Here is an 18,175-nt window from a genome sequence, read left to right as displayed (position 1 = left end):
GAATGGCAACGTTTTGGGTCTAGAAGTTGTAGAGAATAAGAAAAAAAAAAAAAAATCGTTTTCTTAGGCATCATCTAATTTCCCTCTCATGTGGACCCAAGTCCCAAGGTTTCATTTACAGGCATAATTTGAAGGAAGAAGCTGTCATTATTGGTTCACAAAAACACATGATTATTGAGAGAGAGTTAGTTACCCAAAAAAATAATAATAATAGAAAAAATAAAGATTACTGAGAAAGAGATAGAGAAGGTAAGGAGTAGGGGTGTTAATTGGTCGGGCTTAGTTGAGCTTGACCACTTGGAAGCCTTGCATCGTGAATGCCTATTTTAGTAAACGGGCATAGTTTTGGGGGGTATGGTACGATTTATAATCTGGTTGGTTGCTATTGGATTTTCATCGGGCTTCCTTAAACTGGCCTTAACCGAGTTACGGACCTATTTAAATTTAAACCGGCTTTAAACGTGTCTACTATCAAATTATTTTTTAAAATGGATTGAAGGCCCATAAATATGTAACACAAATCTTTAATAAAGGAGATAAGTGATATGAGATTGTGGTTGTTATTGAACCCAAAAAAAAAAAAAAGAAGAAATTATGACCATTGCAACTTACAAATAAAGGTTAATTAAATTTATCATATTATAAAGCAATTGGTAAGAAAGTTTAATTAGTTTCTTACTAGTAGTGGCAAGATATGAATTTTATGTAGTATTAAAGGGATTGGGCTACAACGAGTCGGTTCAAATCAAGGGCTTATAAATGTATTGATTTTGTAGGGCATTTGACAGGCTAGCTACCTGCACCGTGAATGCATGTTCAAGTCGAGCCTAACGGTGAGGGCTCAAAATCGACACCCCTATTAAGGAGGGGTGGGTCATGGGTGGGGGGTGGAGGATGCTAGAGAAAGATTGACCATGATAAATAAAAACGATACAAACACACACATGATTACTTTGTGGGTATGATGCCTTGTATTCCATCGGTTGCATAAGTGGGTTGATCTTGAAGGGTCGACAAAGGCCTTGAGGTTTAAAGGATTTTTGAAGTTTACATGGGTATTTTGGTAACTTACATGTGTAAGTTTTTTTCAATATATTTGTAGCGAGGGTTATTTTTACGTAAATAATCTGAGAGATATGTGAGGATAAGCATCTGTAATCCTATTCCCAATTGATAGTGAAGCAGGTATTCATCTTACTTTGAACTACTTTGAACGTATGCAATCTACTAGACAACATAAATCTTTATTGATTGTGTGATTGTTTACTTATAATTTATATATCCTTCTACATTGTTTTAGGATTTTGTTTCTACAATTTGCATACACAAAAACAAACGAGATTATAAAAAAGTATTGCCTCAAAGGTCGTGGTGAGATAAATTGAGAGCTGGTGGTGGGGCCAAGGGGGGAGATGTGAAAGAGAAGTTGCCATAAGAGGGGGCTGAGGAAGAAGAGGAGGGATAAGGGGTAATTTAAGATTTTAAAATTAACAAGGGAGAAAGAACGAAAAAGAAAATTACTTTTCGGGAAAAAAAAAAAACAACTTTAAATAGGGGTGTTTGAGTAAAATAAATGTACAGAAGTGATAGATTTTTTTTCCCAAAAAAGGACCATAAGGGAGCTCAGGAGCATTTTAAGAAGTTGAGGAGAGATTTGAAATTGTCGTCAACAGTAGCAGGTCAAATTGTAATAGTACTAAAGTGTTCAATTGCATTCCTAATCGCACGCCACTGAATATCCTTTCCGACACTTAAGGAAAGAAAGGAAACCAATCTTCTTAGTTTCGCTTCTCTTCTCTCAGCTGCGCGTTTGAATCGTTTCTTTAGCTTCTTCTTCCCCTGTCGCCATGCTTTATTTCTGTGTCGTCGAACCTTAATTATCATAATTTATCAGATAAAATGGCAGAAAATCCATCGTCCTCCCCAATGTCTATTCAGTCGGCGAATGTGGTTGCTTCGATCGCTCAGAACCCATCAAACCCTAATCTTCTTTCGCCGGCAAATGTTTCTCCTTCTCCTTCAATGGAAATATCACAAATTTCAGCTCCTCAGCTTCCGTTAACCCAAACTGCTTCTGGCGCTGTAGCCGGTGGTGTTCAATCCCCATTAACCCCATCACAGCAGCAGATTATGAGCCCCACAGTTGGATTAGATTATCAGCAGAAACAACCACAGCAACAAATTCAAGCACATCAGCAGAATTTAATTTCTCCTTCGAATTTCCAAATCCAGCAGAGTCTGCACAGATCAACGTCGATGTCACGGATGAATCAGATCCAACAACAGCCGCAACTTGGTGCAGCCGCTGGTGGGATGCGATCGCAAGCGGGAATTTACGGGCAGATGAATTTTGGTGGTTCCCATCTTCAACAACAGCAGCAGCAGCAGCAGCAGCAGCAGCAGATGAGTAGTGGTGGTTTGTCGCGGTCGGCATTGATTGGGCAGGTCTCGCAGGGTAGTGGTCACCTGCCCATGTTGTCAGGACAAGCTGCGGCGACAGCTGCCCAGTTCAATTTGCAGCCACAGTTACTCTCGCAGGTATGTGAGCTGAACTTCTGAAGCTGGGTTGAGTTTTGTTGTTTGATTATTTAGTTAATTATATGTTTAGGATTTGGTGGTTGTGGCTTTACTTTCATGTCTGTATGCCCACGTGCTGATGTGCACGAGCTCATTGTTCATTATTATAATTTTCTGCTTCCATTTTTGATTAATTTGATATCGCATCCAGATTCTGTTTCTGGTCGTTACCTTATCATTCTTGTCATCTTGACAATGGATACCAACTCAACTCAAGTCAGCTGACTGAACCTTACCCAAATAATTGGGTCAGCCACATCAATTCCACTCTATTCAAGGCAATATTGACTTTTTGACCCACAAGCACCATCTCTTTCTTTTCATAGTTTTTACAGGTCATCTAGCCTTCTATCTAATCACTTCAATTTGAATCAATATCATTTTCACTGGTGCATTGATTGCTCTTTGCTTTACATTGATGAACCATTCCAGTGGACTTATCTTTCACCTACTGATTGTACTTGAACGCATTTTATCCTTCCCCGTCATATTTACACGTATCTTGTGCATGTTCTATTTCATTATCCTAGCATTGAACTCCATGAAGTACTTCTGGTCTCTTGAAAATTCATACCTGTTTGATAAAAAATTCTGGATGCAGACGAGGCAGAAGACAGGTTTAGTCCAAGGATCCCAATTCCTTCCTGGTAATAATCCAGGTCAGACGTTGCAAGGAATGCAGGCAATGGGAATGATGGGGCCACTTGGTCTGAGTGCACAGCTAAGAGCAAATGGGGCCCTTCCCTATGCTCAACAACGGATGAACCAAGGCCAAATGAGGCCTCAACAAACTTCGCTTACCTCTCCTCAGGTATAAATCCCACTTTTAGTTGCTTTTCTTTGTTTCCAATCGCGAAGTTGTTAGGAAAGTATTTGCAGTTTTAGTTTTATGTATCCTTGATGTATTCATCTTTCTTGGTGGCAAAGCTTAGTAGTTACTTTTTCCGTCCAGAATTACTAATTCTATTGTTTCACTTCTGTCTATTTCAATGTCAAGCTGTTTTTGGAGGAGTTTTTCTGGTTGACCTGCTTCTTCGACCTTGAAAATTCTGTGATTCTATTGTCATTAAATGCAGACAGAAACTTCTAGCACTATGTTTAATCAAGAGAGCTGATAGCTATATCCTTCCACCTCCCGTATTTCATCTTGCTATCTTAAAATTGCCATTATGTCAGGTGGTTCCTATGATAGTTGAACATTTGTTGTCAAGTTCAAGGAAGTGTTCAGAGTGTACAGGTCATTTCATTCACTTTGCTACTTGACATCCCTTGTTTAGCCACACAGAGGGATGATGTGGTGGAGCCAGATCATCCTATCTGACTGGCAATTCTATGGATTTGCCACAACTAAATTGTCATTCTACATAAGGCCATGGCTTACCTGGCACTGGATTATTTCCATAGTAATGGTGGCTGTTGAAGTTTAAGAAAGTGCAAAAACTGGTTTTTCTTTTTCTTTTTTCTTTGTGGGGGCAGGGTTGTATGTTTGATTGCTTGTGTGCTGTGGTGCTGAAAGCCTGAAACATTCAACAAACGATGAGAGAATAATGTGAAAAACACAGGGATTTGATCTACCACGTAGGATGCCATGTATAAACCTAGTAAATTCTTCCAAAGGAGGCTTCCTAAGATTCTTTAAAGGATGGGTTAAAAAAGGAAGAAGGTTTTGAAGATGCTATATTTCTGATTTATGACACTGATGCATCTCCAATACGATTCGAAAAAGGATTACTATAACGTCTCATGTCTCTTGGCAATATCCTCCTCTGGGGTACAGAAAAATCAATGTAGATGGCGGTTCAAAAGGAAATCCTGGATTGGTTGGAATTGGAGGTGTTGTAAGGGACCATAATGGCAGATTCAGACACGGTTTCTCTTGTGGAATTGGATTTAATTATTCATGTGTTGCCGAGGCTCTCGCCATCTTGCATGCTCTTTGACAAGCTAGAATTTTTGGGTTTCATTCGGTTTGGATTGAGAGTGATGATTTGACAGTAATCAACATTCTTAATCGCAAGTTTCAGGCTATACCATGGCGCATTCGTCATAATATTAAAGACTGTTGATCTGCTTCTCAGTTCGTAAAAATCAAGTTTGAGCATATTTTTCGTGAAGGGAACTCGGCTGCAGATCATCTCACTTCTCTGGGAGCCGCTTCTCAGAACTTTGATGTTTGGGATTTTACCCCTCCTTCTGTCTTTTGGTTTTTGTTTCTAGATCTTTGTGGTACTGTTTATCCTCGTGTTAATAAATAGTCTTATTTTTCATTAAAAAAAAATAAAAAAAAAATAAAAAACTGATGCATCTGACTACCCTAGACTACCTTGAGGGATGATTTAAAGAGATGATCTCTAAACTTTTTCTCTGCATCTTTCTGAAGAGGGGCTCTTATACATTTTTACTGTTTTTCTGTCTTTGTTGGGGACAACCCTTCTGTTTATGATGCAGTTACACTTAAGAGTAATGTAAGGCTAGATATAAAGCTACCTAACCCTGGTAGGACCACCCAATAGCACACCAAAGGTAATCACAGTGGGGCTATTAACAGGATTGAAACTAACTTGTAACCCCAAACAATACCCAGACAGTCCTTGATTTAGGTTATTATTACCTCACAATAGTAGCAACAATCCCACACTGGCACAGCTAAACAGACTAGAATACCCTAGCCGCATGTCGCAGAATAGTGCCAATCTGAGAAAATTAGCTAACCCAAGATCTCAGGTAATTAAATAGACATATGGACAGAGAATACCCTTGATTGATGAAGGATGTAATATGAATTAAACCTCAGAAAACTACCCTGATTTTATGGCTGAATTAGAATCTGGAACACTTCTTGAGTCAAGGAAATTTCTTGTTGCTCAAAGACCAGACCTATGATGACCTCCGACTGCCGGTCGAGTGGCCTATAGGAGGGCCCTCACAGGTCCTCAAAAGATGGCCTTGAATGGCCTGAGGGATTGGAAGATGTGTGGGCTCCAATGCTGCCCAGAATTCCTATATACAGCAGTATCACAGACCTCGATTGCTGCCTCAGATCAGCAGCACAGAAGCAGTCAATAAAGGTCTTCAATAGGTTTTGGATAAGCCCAAGTATGCACAGAGAAAATAAAACTGAAGATGGGGGAAGAAGGAGAATTGATGGATAGAAAGGGGATGGGGATAGATGGCTATCTCAGCATAGGCATCTCACCTAACATTGACTCTCTCAGGACAATGGTTTGCTATTGGTTTGCTATTAGGAAGCTTTATTCTTCTCATTAAATCATTTGGAGACCTCTTGGATCGATTACAATATATAGGCTTTAGAATGGAGCTTAAAAAAAGGAAAGTATGAAAAATAGCAAAGAAAAATGAAACAACTCTGGTCTGATGCCTCTTCCATCTGGAAATCCATTATCAACTCTAGGTCTACTGCTCTCAGAGGGGGCTCTCCCTTTCGATTGGTAATGGCTCCTCCACTTCCCTTTGGCTAGACCCATGGCATCCTACTAGCATCCTTATCAACCTCATCTCTCCCAGATCCATCTATTCATCGGGCCTTCCCAGATCCGCCTTGGTCTCTTCCATTCTCTCCCCCTTTGGATGGTCCCTTCCCCCCTCCCCCCCCTGGAGGACATCTGGTCTTCCCTTCCTCCTATCCCCACTGGGCATCGTGGTAGAGATGATAGGATCCTTTGGAAGCCCTCCTCCACGGGCTCCTTTACCTCGGTCTCTGCCTGGGAATTCATTCGCACTAAATCTCCAATTGTTCTGTGGCATAAAATCGCTTGGTTCAAAGGCCACATCCACCGCCATAGTTTCACTGTCTGGCGTGCCCTCACTGATTGTCTTCCTACACAATCTTTCATCATCCACAGGCACATCCAGGCCTCCGCTTCTTGCTGCCTTTGTTGGAATAGCCCCGAAGATGTCAATCACCTCTTCTTCTCTTGCCCCTTCTCCGCTTCAATTTGGAAGAAGGCCCTCAAATCCATATGGCCATCCCTTAGGACCACCCTTCCGTTGTCTAGAGAGTGGATATGGATAGATATGACTTTTGGTGGCTCTACCTTGTGCGACACTATAGGGAAACTCACTTTTGCAGTAACTATCAACCACATTTAGATGGAGCGAAACCTTCGAAGATGGACTTCCAACTCCCGTTCCTTTGAAAGGATTTGGAATGCCATCTATTTCAAGGTCAGCTCCAAAATTGGCACTTTCAGGCACAAACCCGTCAGAGATTTCCCAAGGAACAGGCTTATTGTTGTCTCCTGGGGACTGCCCTCCACCATCATATCCCCCACTGTAGCCCCCCGCCATTGATTGCCCCCCCCCTGTGCTATAAGGTCCCCCTGTTGTGATCTTTTGCGCCCCTTGGCATTTGTATCTCCCTTCCCCCCCTCTCTTTCTCCCTCTCCCCTTTTCCCTTGTATATTCCTCCCCTTGGTAATGAATTCTTTATTCATCAAAAAAAGAAAAAGAAAAATGAAACAAAACCTACAAAACCAGAAAGGAAACATAGTCTTTTGGAAACTCATAAAACTGAAAATTAAGTTGATTGTCCTAAGTAACGACAAACAATCTTCTTACAAAAGGAATGAACTAAAAAAGGAAACAAATTTTTGGACAAACTGACAAAGAAAGAATTTTAGAAGTTCCCATTGATAGCTTGTTGTCCAAGATTAACCATAATAGTAACTAATCAGAAAAAATAAAAAGTAAGCTATTCCTCCATGCAATCTGCCCTTGGGATCCACATAATCTTCTAGAAGCACTCCCATACGTGGCAAATATGTGTTGTGAAACTGTCCATGTGAAAAGTAACATGGACAATGTTTTTCCTTATTTTATTGATTCTTCGATCTACATCAAGGAGCCTTGGCATTATCTTGTAAATTTTGCAATATTTTTATAGGGATTGAGTTCCCTGTCGAGCTGTGTAGCATACGCTGCCTGGAAGCATTCTTTCCCCAATTTTTATATTAGGGAAGTTGGATACGCATAGGGGATTTGGTAGTTATTTAGTTACCTAATTGCTACGGTTTCTTTTTTCAGATTAGGGTCTTTGTTTTGTTTCTTTATCTATGTAAGCATGTACTCATCAATATTTGGGGATTGGAGGTTTTTGAATCAAAGGTTTTTATGGTTGCTGGTGGCTCTCATTGGAGACCATTGTTCTGTTCCATCTAATACGTCTCTCTCTGGTACCTCTTCAAATCCTCCCGATCCCAGGTGTGGTTTTCTTCCTTCAATTTTCGGTTCATTCTATTTCCTGCTTACTGCTCCTTTGTGCTTCTTTCTATTTTCTTCTATTCCTTCCTAAATATTATGGTTGTTTCTCCTTGCGGTTAGACCCTGATGTAGTTGGGCGATGGGTTTAGAAGGGATATCTTTAATTTGGTTTCCTTATTTACTTTCCTTTTTAGACTTAGAATTGGTTTGGTAGATTTTTATTTGAATGAGATTTTAATTCAGTTTCTATCTAGGTAAGTTTCCATTTTTACATTGTTGTTTGCCTTTATATTGATGTAACCCCAATGAAGAATTCAGAATTTTGGAGATTTAAAACTTGGTTGAAGAATTTTTTCGGGTGTGATCCATGGCTGTCGATTTCCCCTTCGTCCCTCTCAGAAGTTCTCTCGTCCCTTCCCTATCATTCTTCTAATTCTTTATTTTCTCTTCTTTTTTTCCTATCCCTGGTTTCCTTGTTCTCCTTTTCTGGTTCAGTACAGGCGGTACTGGCGGCCAGTGAAGGAGTTCGAACTCCTTCAATTCAGCAGCTACCAGTCTGAAATTTGGGGCTTATGTACTCCCCCTTGGGGCGATTCAAACTCTTGAAGCCCTAGCTCTAAGGCCTGACCTGTGAAGAGGTTTATTACTGGAACTAGTGATGGACCTGCAACTGTCGCCGAACCTGTATTTCAGAAGCTCGCAATCCAAACACTGCCTGATCTCTTGAGCTGCAATGGTTTGTATCAACTTAGCAGGCCTAGGCGACTCTTCATCTTGGAATTCCTGGGTCGATTGAGTCTGATTGCAAGAGCTTCCCTTGAGTTCCGCTGGTTTCTGGTTCTCACGACAAGGAGAAGAAGATTGAAGAATCATGGGCTGTTTAGGGCTTCTAAATTCCTGGTTTGACCATATTGCCCTTCACTTGTTATTCTTTTCTTGTTCGGAATTTATTAGTAATTCCAGAATACTCCTCCCCTTCTACTTTTATATTCCAGTTTGTCCCTATTAGTTATTTTCCACTCTTTCAAGTGCTTGAGTTGTCACTGAAATTACAAGAATGCCACTCAACCAATAAATTGAGTTATTTTGTCATTCTTGTGGGCCCTAAGCGATCCAATTTCAGTATTTAGAACCCGGATCTGCATCAGACCTTTTCTAACGTTAGTTTTGATTAAGAAAGAGAGGAGCCAATCTCTGTCTGTTTCTATTTTTCCACCTCAGATTCAGGAAATGGAGTCGCTGCTTCAGGGCGATCTTTTTTACAAATACCCAGTTCATAATCTCACAGTACAGCAAGTCCCAAATTGAAACTCAGGCCTGGCTTGGTGTTTTACTATCAGGACTTAGTTGCAGAAATACTTATATTTTATTACAGCATCTTTTGGGCCTGCTATTGTTCATTCTTATGAGGTCCATGTGTTGGAAACCATGTACTGAAATTTCAGTTTTACCAGTGTTAATTTGAGCGAGCCCTCTCATATGCTTCGATTCAGATTTACTGCTGAGATATGGTTCTTGAAAGGTTGGGGATGACCAATTTTCAAAAATAACAAATAAGTCCCTATTCCTTCACTTATTTCTTTCCTTCCTCTATCCTTATTTGATTCTAGAAAAGGCCTCTCCCTTTTGAATCTAATCATGTACAGAGACTGACGGTAGGGGGTGCGAGCGTAATTTGGTATTATGCAGGGTGTGTTTCTAATAGTGACATTTTCTTGGGGGTGGCGCTGTAAATTTCCCTTGATTTAATTAGGGTTAATTTTTTTATTTGATTATTTATTTGTTTCCTTTTAGAGTTAGATGTTGATCACTTTAGGTGGGAGTTGAGTTAGAGTCGAGGTTCAAAATTTCAGGTTTCGATTCCGAAACCCAAACCAGATATATTTTTGTGCTAATTCTAGAAATTTGGGTCAAAATTTCTGAAACTTGGAAATTTTGGGGTGGGTCATCGAAATTTGTGAAATTTCGGTCAAAATTTCTGAAACCTAGAACTATGGGTAGAGTCAAATTTTATTTCTATTTTAGAGTTAGATTTTTATTTCTAAATTAGAGTTAGATTCAAAGTTTATTTCAGTTTCTGAATAGGTATATATGGTTATTTTGAGTCTTTAAATAGTCTTCTTGTACCCAACGATTGTGATTGGATTTCGAATATTGAATGAAGTTTGGGTTAATAACTTGGCTGCCAAGAGCTGGGTGCGCATCTCTCTTCTCCTGTTCTCAGGTTCTATCTTCTCAGATCTGTACTTTTTAAGTTTCTGTTACATGTTTATTTCCTCTTTCTAAAACTCTTCTTCTTCTTCTTCATTGTTTCCCTCTATATTTGCTATTGTTGTTAATTCTCTGTTTCTGCTACCTACGGTAGTTCAGGGTGGGTGATAAATTGAAATTTGGTTTGAATCGCCTGTACTTATAGGCGATTCAAACCCTTGAAACCCTAGTCCTAAACCCCTTCCTATGGGGAGGAACAAGACCTGCTACAGATCTGAAACCCTAACTTCCGCCAGGTTCTGTTTTATTTTGGGATTCTTAATTTTTAGGTTTCTGAAGTCTTCTGTTGCTACTGGATTCAATAGATAAATAAACTAGCAACTCACCTCTGGAATTTTGAGTTCATCCAACTTGATTTGGTTGAGTTCCCTGATCGAAACCCATCTTGTGTGTGCGTTTCTGGTTTGGTATTTAGAGGTTGAAGAAAACCTCAACAAGAGACCGTGGGTTTGTTTTAAAACCCTTCACTCTTATTTCCCCAAGTGCCCCTCCCTTTTATGCTTATTCTGTTTTGTCCTTATTTTAGTTTATCTTCCAAGTTTACTCACCACCAACCTCTCGTCTAAGTTGAACTTCCAAGGAATTACGAAACTTCCATTCTACTGTTAATTTCTGTTTGTTTTCAATTCTGCCATTGCTCATATCCAACTCAAAATATTTACTCTTTTGCCTCTAGTTCTTTGATTTGAGTTATCTAACATTTGGACGGGCCCATTATCTATCCAGATCAGGTTATTGGAACCTGGATCCGCATTAATACCTGTCACTGCGATTCTTCAACTGAGTTTCTGACCCTAATCCCTTAGGCTTCTAAAAATTCATCACCAATTTTATTGTTTTTTTATTTCCTTATTCAGTTCTATTGGTATACTTTATAATTTGTTAGGAGTCTTTTCTTTATATATGTAAGCAATCCAACAAAATGGGCAGAGTTGAATATTGAAAAGTTGAGATTGGTTTCTCACAGTGTGAGTGATTTTGTGTGTGCGTGACACTGGAGTGACTGGTGGCTGTGGTCCTCTTTTCTGATCCCTCTTGATCGGGTGAGCCTCCCTCCCTCCTTTCTTTTCTTTTCCTGTTCCTCTTCTTTCCTTTTCTGTTCTTCGTTCTACTATTTCCTGTTCTGTTGCCACTACCCTGTTACTGCCTCTTTGAAATCCTCTTATTTGGACTCAGATTCTGAGTTGTGGAACCCTTAGGGCCACTCTTTCTGCAAAAACCCAGCTCAAAAACTTGCTGGAATAAAGAGTTCCAAATCAAAATCCATATCTGGTTCTTACTTCCACTAGAACTAAGTTGCAGAAATGGCAGAAATTTTATTTTTCTGATATCTATTTTGGGTGCTGTTTGTGTGGAATTCATTGTTCTTCCAGCTTGCGACCTCCCCCTGAAATTCTAAGTCGATCCTTTTGTGGAGTGAGTTTGGGTACCACTGAGTTCCTGTGTTCATGTGAGGAAGAAGTAGACCTCGTCTTCTTACTTATTATTGAAGGCATGAATTTTTTTATTTCCATGAAGCCCCCTATGTCTATGGTGTTCTTACATTTCCACTTCAATTTAATCCCAGAAAATCCCTCCTCTCAAATCTAAATTACTGTGATGCAGACATGGCTGCACTTACCTGGTTGGACCAGCATGACCGGCTTTGGAAGCCAAGAGCCAAGAAGTTCTGGTCCAGCCCAGGGTTTTGGTCCAACGAGGGTTGGAAATAAATTAGTAGTTTATTGTATTTTATTTCACAAAGTAGGAACATAGGACTGTTAGGAGTAAGAGTTGGCTTGCTTTGTTTCCTTTTGTATTAGTTTCCTTTTAGGATTGTTTCTTAGTTTTTGTCTTTGTTTTCCCTATATACTGGCTGTAACCGATGGACAAGTTAGAGTGATTCAGTGATTTGATTTTGAATGAGAATTGGTTGGATTTGTGCTCCTTGTGAGTGTGTGATTCCCTGTCCTCCCCCCTGCTACTCTGATCTTCCCCTTCTTTCCTAAGGGCTCTCCATCACACTGTTTACCCTAGATTCCTTTATTACTACCATATATTCCTCTTTTGCTGAGAAATACGGAACTGCCATTACCTTTAAGCATTGAGCCATTTAGCACCTGGGTGGACCCATAGTGACCAGTAATCAATTTTTTTTTTTGGGGGTGCATGACAGTTCTTCTATGTTGGCATTAATCACCATTGTTAACCTTTTCTTGAGCAACTTCCATGCTAAGAAGCTTATATTTCTGTGGTGCATGGGGAGCCAATCTCCAAGTTGGAATGTTCGACTGGCTAAGGGATGCTCAGAATGGGGTCCCAGAACCTATATTCTAGGACTGTGATGCAAATTTCGCATGAAGTACATTGGGCATGGAAGAAATTATCTTATAATGGCTGCGATGTTGCTAGAACAAACCCTGGTATAGATTGAACCAGTTCTTGTAGCAGGGCTTCTGCTGTAGCACCAAGCTAACTCCGACAAACTTCTTTCCTTCATTTTTTTTATCCAAACAAGACATAGTCAATGATATGAATTCATTAATAATCTTGACCCTAGACTTCTTGCTTCTGCCAAATCTTGGGTTCCAACCGTCTTTTGCATTTAGGACAGCATCACCCCTTTGGGATTAGCTAGCCCATGTTATTTCTTTGTTGAAATATAGTCAGTACAACTCAATCTAACTAAACACTGTCATAACTCTATGGCATTGACTACGTGAATCCTGTTTGGCCATTCAATTATATTTAAAGTCATATGTTGAAATGAATTATTGAATCAAATAATATGGTATTTCATTTTTTTTTTCTGGGTTTACCTTTCTGATTTCCATTTTGTATATAGAAGCTACAGGGTCAAAACCTTCCAAGGACATCATCGCTTGCATCCTTAAACCCACAATTATCTGGTTTGGGTCAAAATGGGCAACAGGCTATGATGCAAAATACCTTATTGCAGCAGCAGTGGTTGAAGCAAATGCAACCATCCGTTTCTGCCCCTGGCTCTCCTTCTTACCATCTACAGCAACAGCAGAGGCAGCAAGCTTTCTTGCAACAACAACTTGCTTCTTCACCTCAAATGATCCAGAAATCCATGGCCTTGAACCCACAGCAAATATCTCAACTGATTCAGCAGCCACCACAGCTGGGTACACAGCAGCAGCTGCAGCAGCTTCAACAGCAACAGCAGCAGCAGCAGCAGCAGCAGCAGCAACAACAACAACTACAAGAACAGCAACAGCAACAATCACAAGTGCAACCACAACAACAGCTACAACAACAAAAGCAACAACTACAACAACCTTTGCAACAGCAGCAGCAGTCTCCAAGGATGTCAGGACCTGCTGTCCAGAAGTCGTTGAGTTTGACTGGCTCGCAGCCTGACACTCCTGCATCTGGCACAACGACGCCAGGGGGGAGTTCAAGCCATGGAACAGAAACAAGCACTCAACTTCTTGGAAAGAGAAAAATACAGGATCTGGTTTCACAGGTCTTTCCTGCATTCTCAGTCTATGCTATGAAGTCCATGTTAGCAAATTCTGCTCCCAATTCCCAATTCTGTTCCTCGTTGATGATTTGTTTGGATATTTAAAATTTTCTAACTTACCGTTAGTAGAATGGTAAGTGAGGGATGATCTACCAACAGCACAGAGGTGCATGTTGCCCATAATTTCATGGGTTTTCACCAAGGAGATCACAAAGGGTTATTGGAACAGCCATTTGTTATGTATTTGGCATGAAATTTTCCGCTGTTTCATTTGGGAGGCTTTATGGTATGCCGAAAATGTTCTTCAGGTTCCCACTAAAATACAAAGATACTTTTAGTTTCATTTACAAGGGTTTTAATTTGCTGTTAAACTATGTACAGATTAAACATTTTGTTCTGGCTTTATGCCATTTTGATGTTCCTTTTGTGAAATGTCAACTCCTTTATTTGATTTATTTTAATTTATCCTGACGGTCTTTCTTTGACTGTACTGTAGGTGGATTCACAGGGGAAGTTGGATCCTGAAGTCGAAGACCTCCTTTTGGAGATAGCTGATGACTTCATTGATTCGGTGATGCTCATAAATCAGAATATGCTTTTCCTTTATGAGGCAGGATTAGTGTGTGATTAGTGTATATAGTTATGTGTGTATAAATGCACATAAATATACGTATGGGAACACATGCATCTACATATGTATACATGAATTTAACTATGTAGGTAATTAGGTTCGAGAGGGGAGATTGAGAAAGATTCAGAAAAAAAAACTAATGTAACAGAATTCATAACTATGTTGGAAAGATTGACTATTTAAGCTATTTATTTTACCAATCTCTGGAAAGAGTTAGAGAGATGCAGAAAGATCTTTACATTTTTTGACTGCCTTAAAGAAGGCATATAGTAGGATACCTTGAGACATCATTCAGAGTGTTTCCAAATGAAAAAGATGTCTTAAGTACATTAGAGAGAGTAGGAAGGATTTTCACATGATCTTCATTGATTTAGAGAAAGCTTATAATAGAGTATCTAGAGAATTATTTGGTGGGTTAGAGAAGAAAAATGTTGCAAGTGTATTGATAATTGATGTAATGAATGGTATGTACAATGGAGTGTTGACTAATGGCCGAACCATTGGAGGGAAAGCAAGTGAATACGCAATCATAGTACGATAACCTCGACTAAGCAGATTCAAGATGAAATTCCATGGGAATGGTGTTTGCTGATGATGTAATTTTGGTTGCAGAAACAAAAGAATGGGTAAATACTGAATGAAATCATGGAGGAACACTTTAGAGTCGAGAGGTTTTAAAATAGGTAGAATTAAAATAAAATACGTGGAGTGTAACTTTAGTAAAAGTTGGGGCGAAATTGAAGTATTTAAGATAGATAGTAAACCTCAAAGTATAGTTTTCAGTATTGAGGCGCAAGTATAAATCAAGGAGAAATAGAAGGTTTAATTTATAGAATTGGAGCAGGGTGGTTGAAGTGGAGAGGTGTTTTTAGAGTGTAATAGATAGGCTTATCCCACCAAATCTCAAAGAAAAATTCTGTAGGAGAGGTATACGTCTAGCAATGATGTATCAAGCTGAATTTTGGGCAATAAAGAAACCACTCATGGATGAGTAAAAAAACTAGAGAAGAGAAAGTAAGAGATGAAAAATTTAAGATGATTTAGGAGTGGATTTGATAGAAGATAGTTGGAGTGATATTTGACATCATATGAGCTTTTGCAAGGCATTTGAGTTCACTAATAAGGATGGGTGATATGAGGCAAATTAGAGGAGCTAGAAGACCAAGGGTAAATCAAACATTACTTGTGGGAAGTGGTGAAAAGTGGTGAAAAAGGATATGAATAGCTTTTAGCTGGCCTCAAACTGGGTGGAATGGTGAAAGTGAAACAGGAACGTGTAGTCGAAACCCCATTTAGTTTGGAAAAGGCTAAATTGAATTGAGCTGTAGATATTTTTGTATAGTTAAAAAAATTTAGTGATGGAACTGTAGTTAGTATTAAACCCATTCAGGGAGAGATAGAGTTATCCTGTCACAGTTATTTAAATTAGGGATCAGCATTGAGCCGACATCTTTGGGTCAGTTATGGATGAGCTCACTCACTATACATATACAGGATCAAGTTTTGTAGTGCATTGATGAAACTGGATGTAGGGTAAATGCCAGGCTCAAGTTTTGGAGGGATGCTTTAGCATCAAAAGGTTTGGAAAAAGTTGCACTAAGAAGGAATATATGATTGCAATTTTAGTGAAAATGGAAATAGAAATAGAGTGATTAAATTGATGATCAAGAATACCAAGATTGACCATTTTTCATTTTATTAGCTCAATCATAAATAAGGGGAATATGATGGAGAAGATGATGTTTGTAGAATTAAAGTGAGGTGGACGAAATAGGCAGGAGTTTTTGAAGTGTTATGTGACTGAGGCATCTCATTAAGATCTGTGGTGTAGTATAATAATGCTTGAGTTTAGGAAAGAATATAATGATATATACATGAGATGAGGATATTGAGATGGATGAGTGGCAATGCAATGAAGGAGAGAATTAGATATGTAAATACTTGAAGGGATAGGATTACATTCAAGGGAATAGCGGAGTTGCACTAATAGGTGAAAAGATTGTGAAGGGCAAATAAGCAGGTTAGGACAGGTGCAAAGAAGACCCTTAATGCACTACTAATGAGTGGTAGATTGAATGTGGAAAGGACAAGGGAAAGGTAAAACAACCTGATTTGAGTAGTGAGAGAGGGAACAAGTACATGTGATTTGGTAGCTGCTATGGCTTGAATTGATTGGAATGGCAAAACAAGATTTGTATGGCCGACCTTAATTGGTTGGGATAAGGCTTAGTTGAGATGAGATAGCATATATGCATGTATGCAAAAATTGGCAAGTCTATTTTAGGAGATGCATTATGAATATGTACTGGTATAGTTGGATTTTGTGAAAGTTTTAAGATGTATACTTTGTCCTTGCTCCTAGAGTTGGATACCTAACTGGATTTGGACATCTGAAACAAATTCCAACTCTTGACATTGTTAAATATGTGGATCGTGGGTTATGTGAATTGTAACCAAGGCCTATGTGATCTCTTTTGCCGATACATAAAATGTAAAAATTGAAAATATTTTTCAATTATGAAAGTCGATGTTTGTAAATTGGACCAACATAAAAAAGTCAGTGGTGTCTCCTTAAGCTGCAAGGTGTTTCACCAACATAGAAAAATAAGTGATGTCTCCTTAAGCTGCATGTATATTGGTTTCGGTTCTCATTAAAAATTTTTGTCACTTGTTTGGGAGCTGATAAAAGAACGTGCATAATTGTTAGAGGGTTGACATGGAGTGAAGAACTCTATGGTATACAGTCCATAAAGTGACTGGGAAAAAAAATAAAAGTAACGGGATGCCATTTACTTTTCACAATATTGCAATGTGAGAAGTATTTCATCCTTTAATTCCTACAACTAGAGAAGCTAATTACATTGTTGATAGGCTAGCAAAACTTGGATGCTGTGGAGAAAGGTTTTGAAAAAGTTTCTAAAAAACCCCTCCAGATTAAATCACCTATAAAAAAGATCAGATAGAATACTAACTTATGTTTATAACATATACGCATATTTATGTTTTGAAATAGAAAAGGTTAAAGTTAATCAAAAGCAGAAGGAAAGCTGGCCTACTAATTAAGTATTCAACATTGAAATTTACTGGAATGGTAGAACCGATTAAAAAAAAAAAGTTAAGTGATGCAAATTAGGAGAATTCTAATGAGCTGTCATCTTCAATGAGTTTTTTCTATTCTTCCAATTATTTTTTTTTTGTTTGATATGTTCTTCTCTGATTAAAGCATCTTTCTTGGGTGGAAGGAAATTTGACAAATGGCAAACATGTAAATGTGGACTAGTGTAGGGGACGAGGTCCCACTGATCATATCTGTGTAGTCATGGTCCTCGTGGCAGTGGCAAATGCCTACCTTCAATCAGGTAGGAGTATGAGAAGCCAAATTGAAGTCTAGAGGAGGTAGGGGAACAAAATTTCTGAGCTCTTTTATAAAATTTCAACAGCACTGTGGGGTGTAACTAAGCGTTCAATCTTTAGTGCCCAAAGCAGAGAGCAAAAACAGCTGAAAGCATGAGAGCATTATATATTTATAATATTCACTAGTCTTCAGAGCGTATATAGGCATGCATAAATACAATTGCATTCTTTCATTTTTTATAATATGCATTAGTATCTTGAATTTTCTTCATAGTAATAATATTTGTTGGTTTTCTGCCTTTGTTTCCAAAGAATTTTACCTCAAACTTTTCTCAGGGTGGACTGACCGAAGTGCTTTTGTGCAGGTTACAACATTTGCATGCAATCTGGCAAAACATAGGAAATCTTCGACCCTAGAATCCAAGGATTTATTGCTGCATTTGGGTCTGTTTTTTATACACATGCTCACACTTAAACACACCCCTATTGGAGTGTGCCCAAACATAATTCATACATACTTGGAAAATAATTCCTACATGTGCAGTAGACGATGATGTTTTTTCCTCTTGTGTCTGCCCTGTTTACAATTCCTACATGTGCAGTGGAGGATGATGTTTCCTCTCTTGTGTCTGTCCTAGTTACAGTACCCCCCCCCC

At 39.0% G+C, this 18,175-nt stretch overlaps 1 protein-coding gene across 2 annotated transcripts in view; it reads left to right on the top strand.

Annotated features, from left to right (window-relative positions):
* The first annotated feature begins 1,713 nt into the window (after positions 1 to 1,713).
* The window catches only part of LOC122057750 (transcription initiation factor TFIID subunit 12b), a 21,752-nt gene continuing 5,290 nt past the window's right edge, over positions 1,714 to 18,175 (top strand). For both annotated transcript variants that reach the window (XM_042619990.1, XM_042619989.1), the window contains exons 1-5: positions 1,714 to 2,538; positions 3,179 to 3,388; positions 12,893 to 13,537; positions 14,031 to 14,105; positions 17,885 to 17,963. In XM_042619990.1, coding sequence (XP_042475924.1) covers positions 1,900 to 2,538; positions 3,179 to 3,388; positions 12,893 to 13,537; positions 14,031 to 14,105; positions 17,885 to 17,963 — 1,648 coding nt within the window. In that variant the 5' untranslated portion in view covers positions 1,714 to 1,899. The remainder of the gene's footprint in view (positions 2,539 to 3,178; positions 3,389 to 12,892; positions 13,538 to 14,030; positions 14,106 to 17,884; positions 17,964 to 18,175) is intronic.

This window comes from Macadamia integrifolia, chromosome 12 (genome assembly GCF_013358625.1).
Source record: "Macadamia integrifolia cultivar HAES 741 chromosome 12, SCU_Mint_v3, whole genome shotgun sequence".
In the NCBI taxonomy this organism is placed as follows: Eukaryota; Viridiplantae; Streptophyta; class Magnoliopsida; order Proteales; family Proteaceae; genus Macadamia; species Macadamia integrifolia.
The sequence above is the reverse complement of the archived record's forward strand: the minus strand, read 5'-3'. Positions and strand labels throughout refer to the sequence as shown.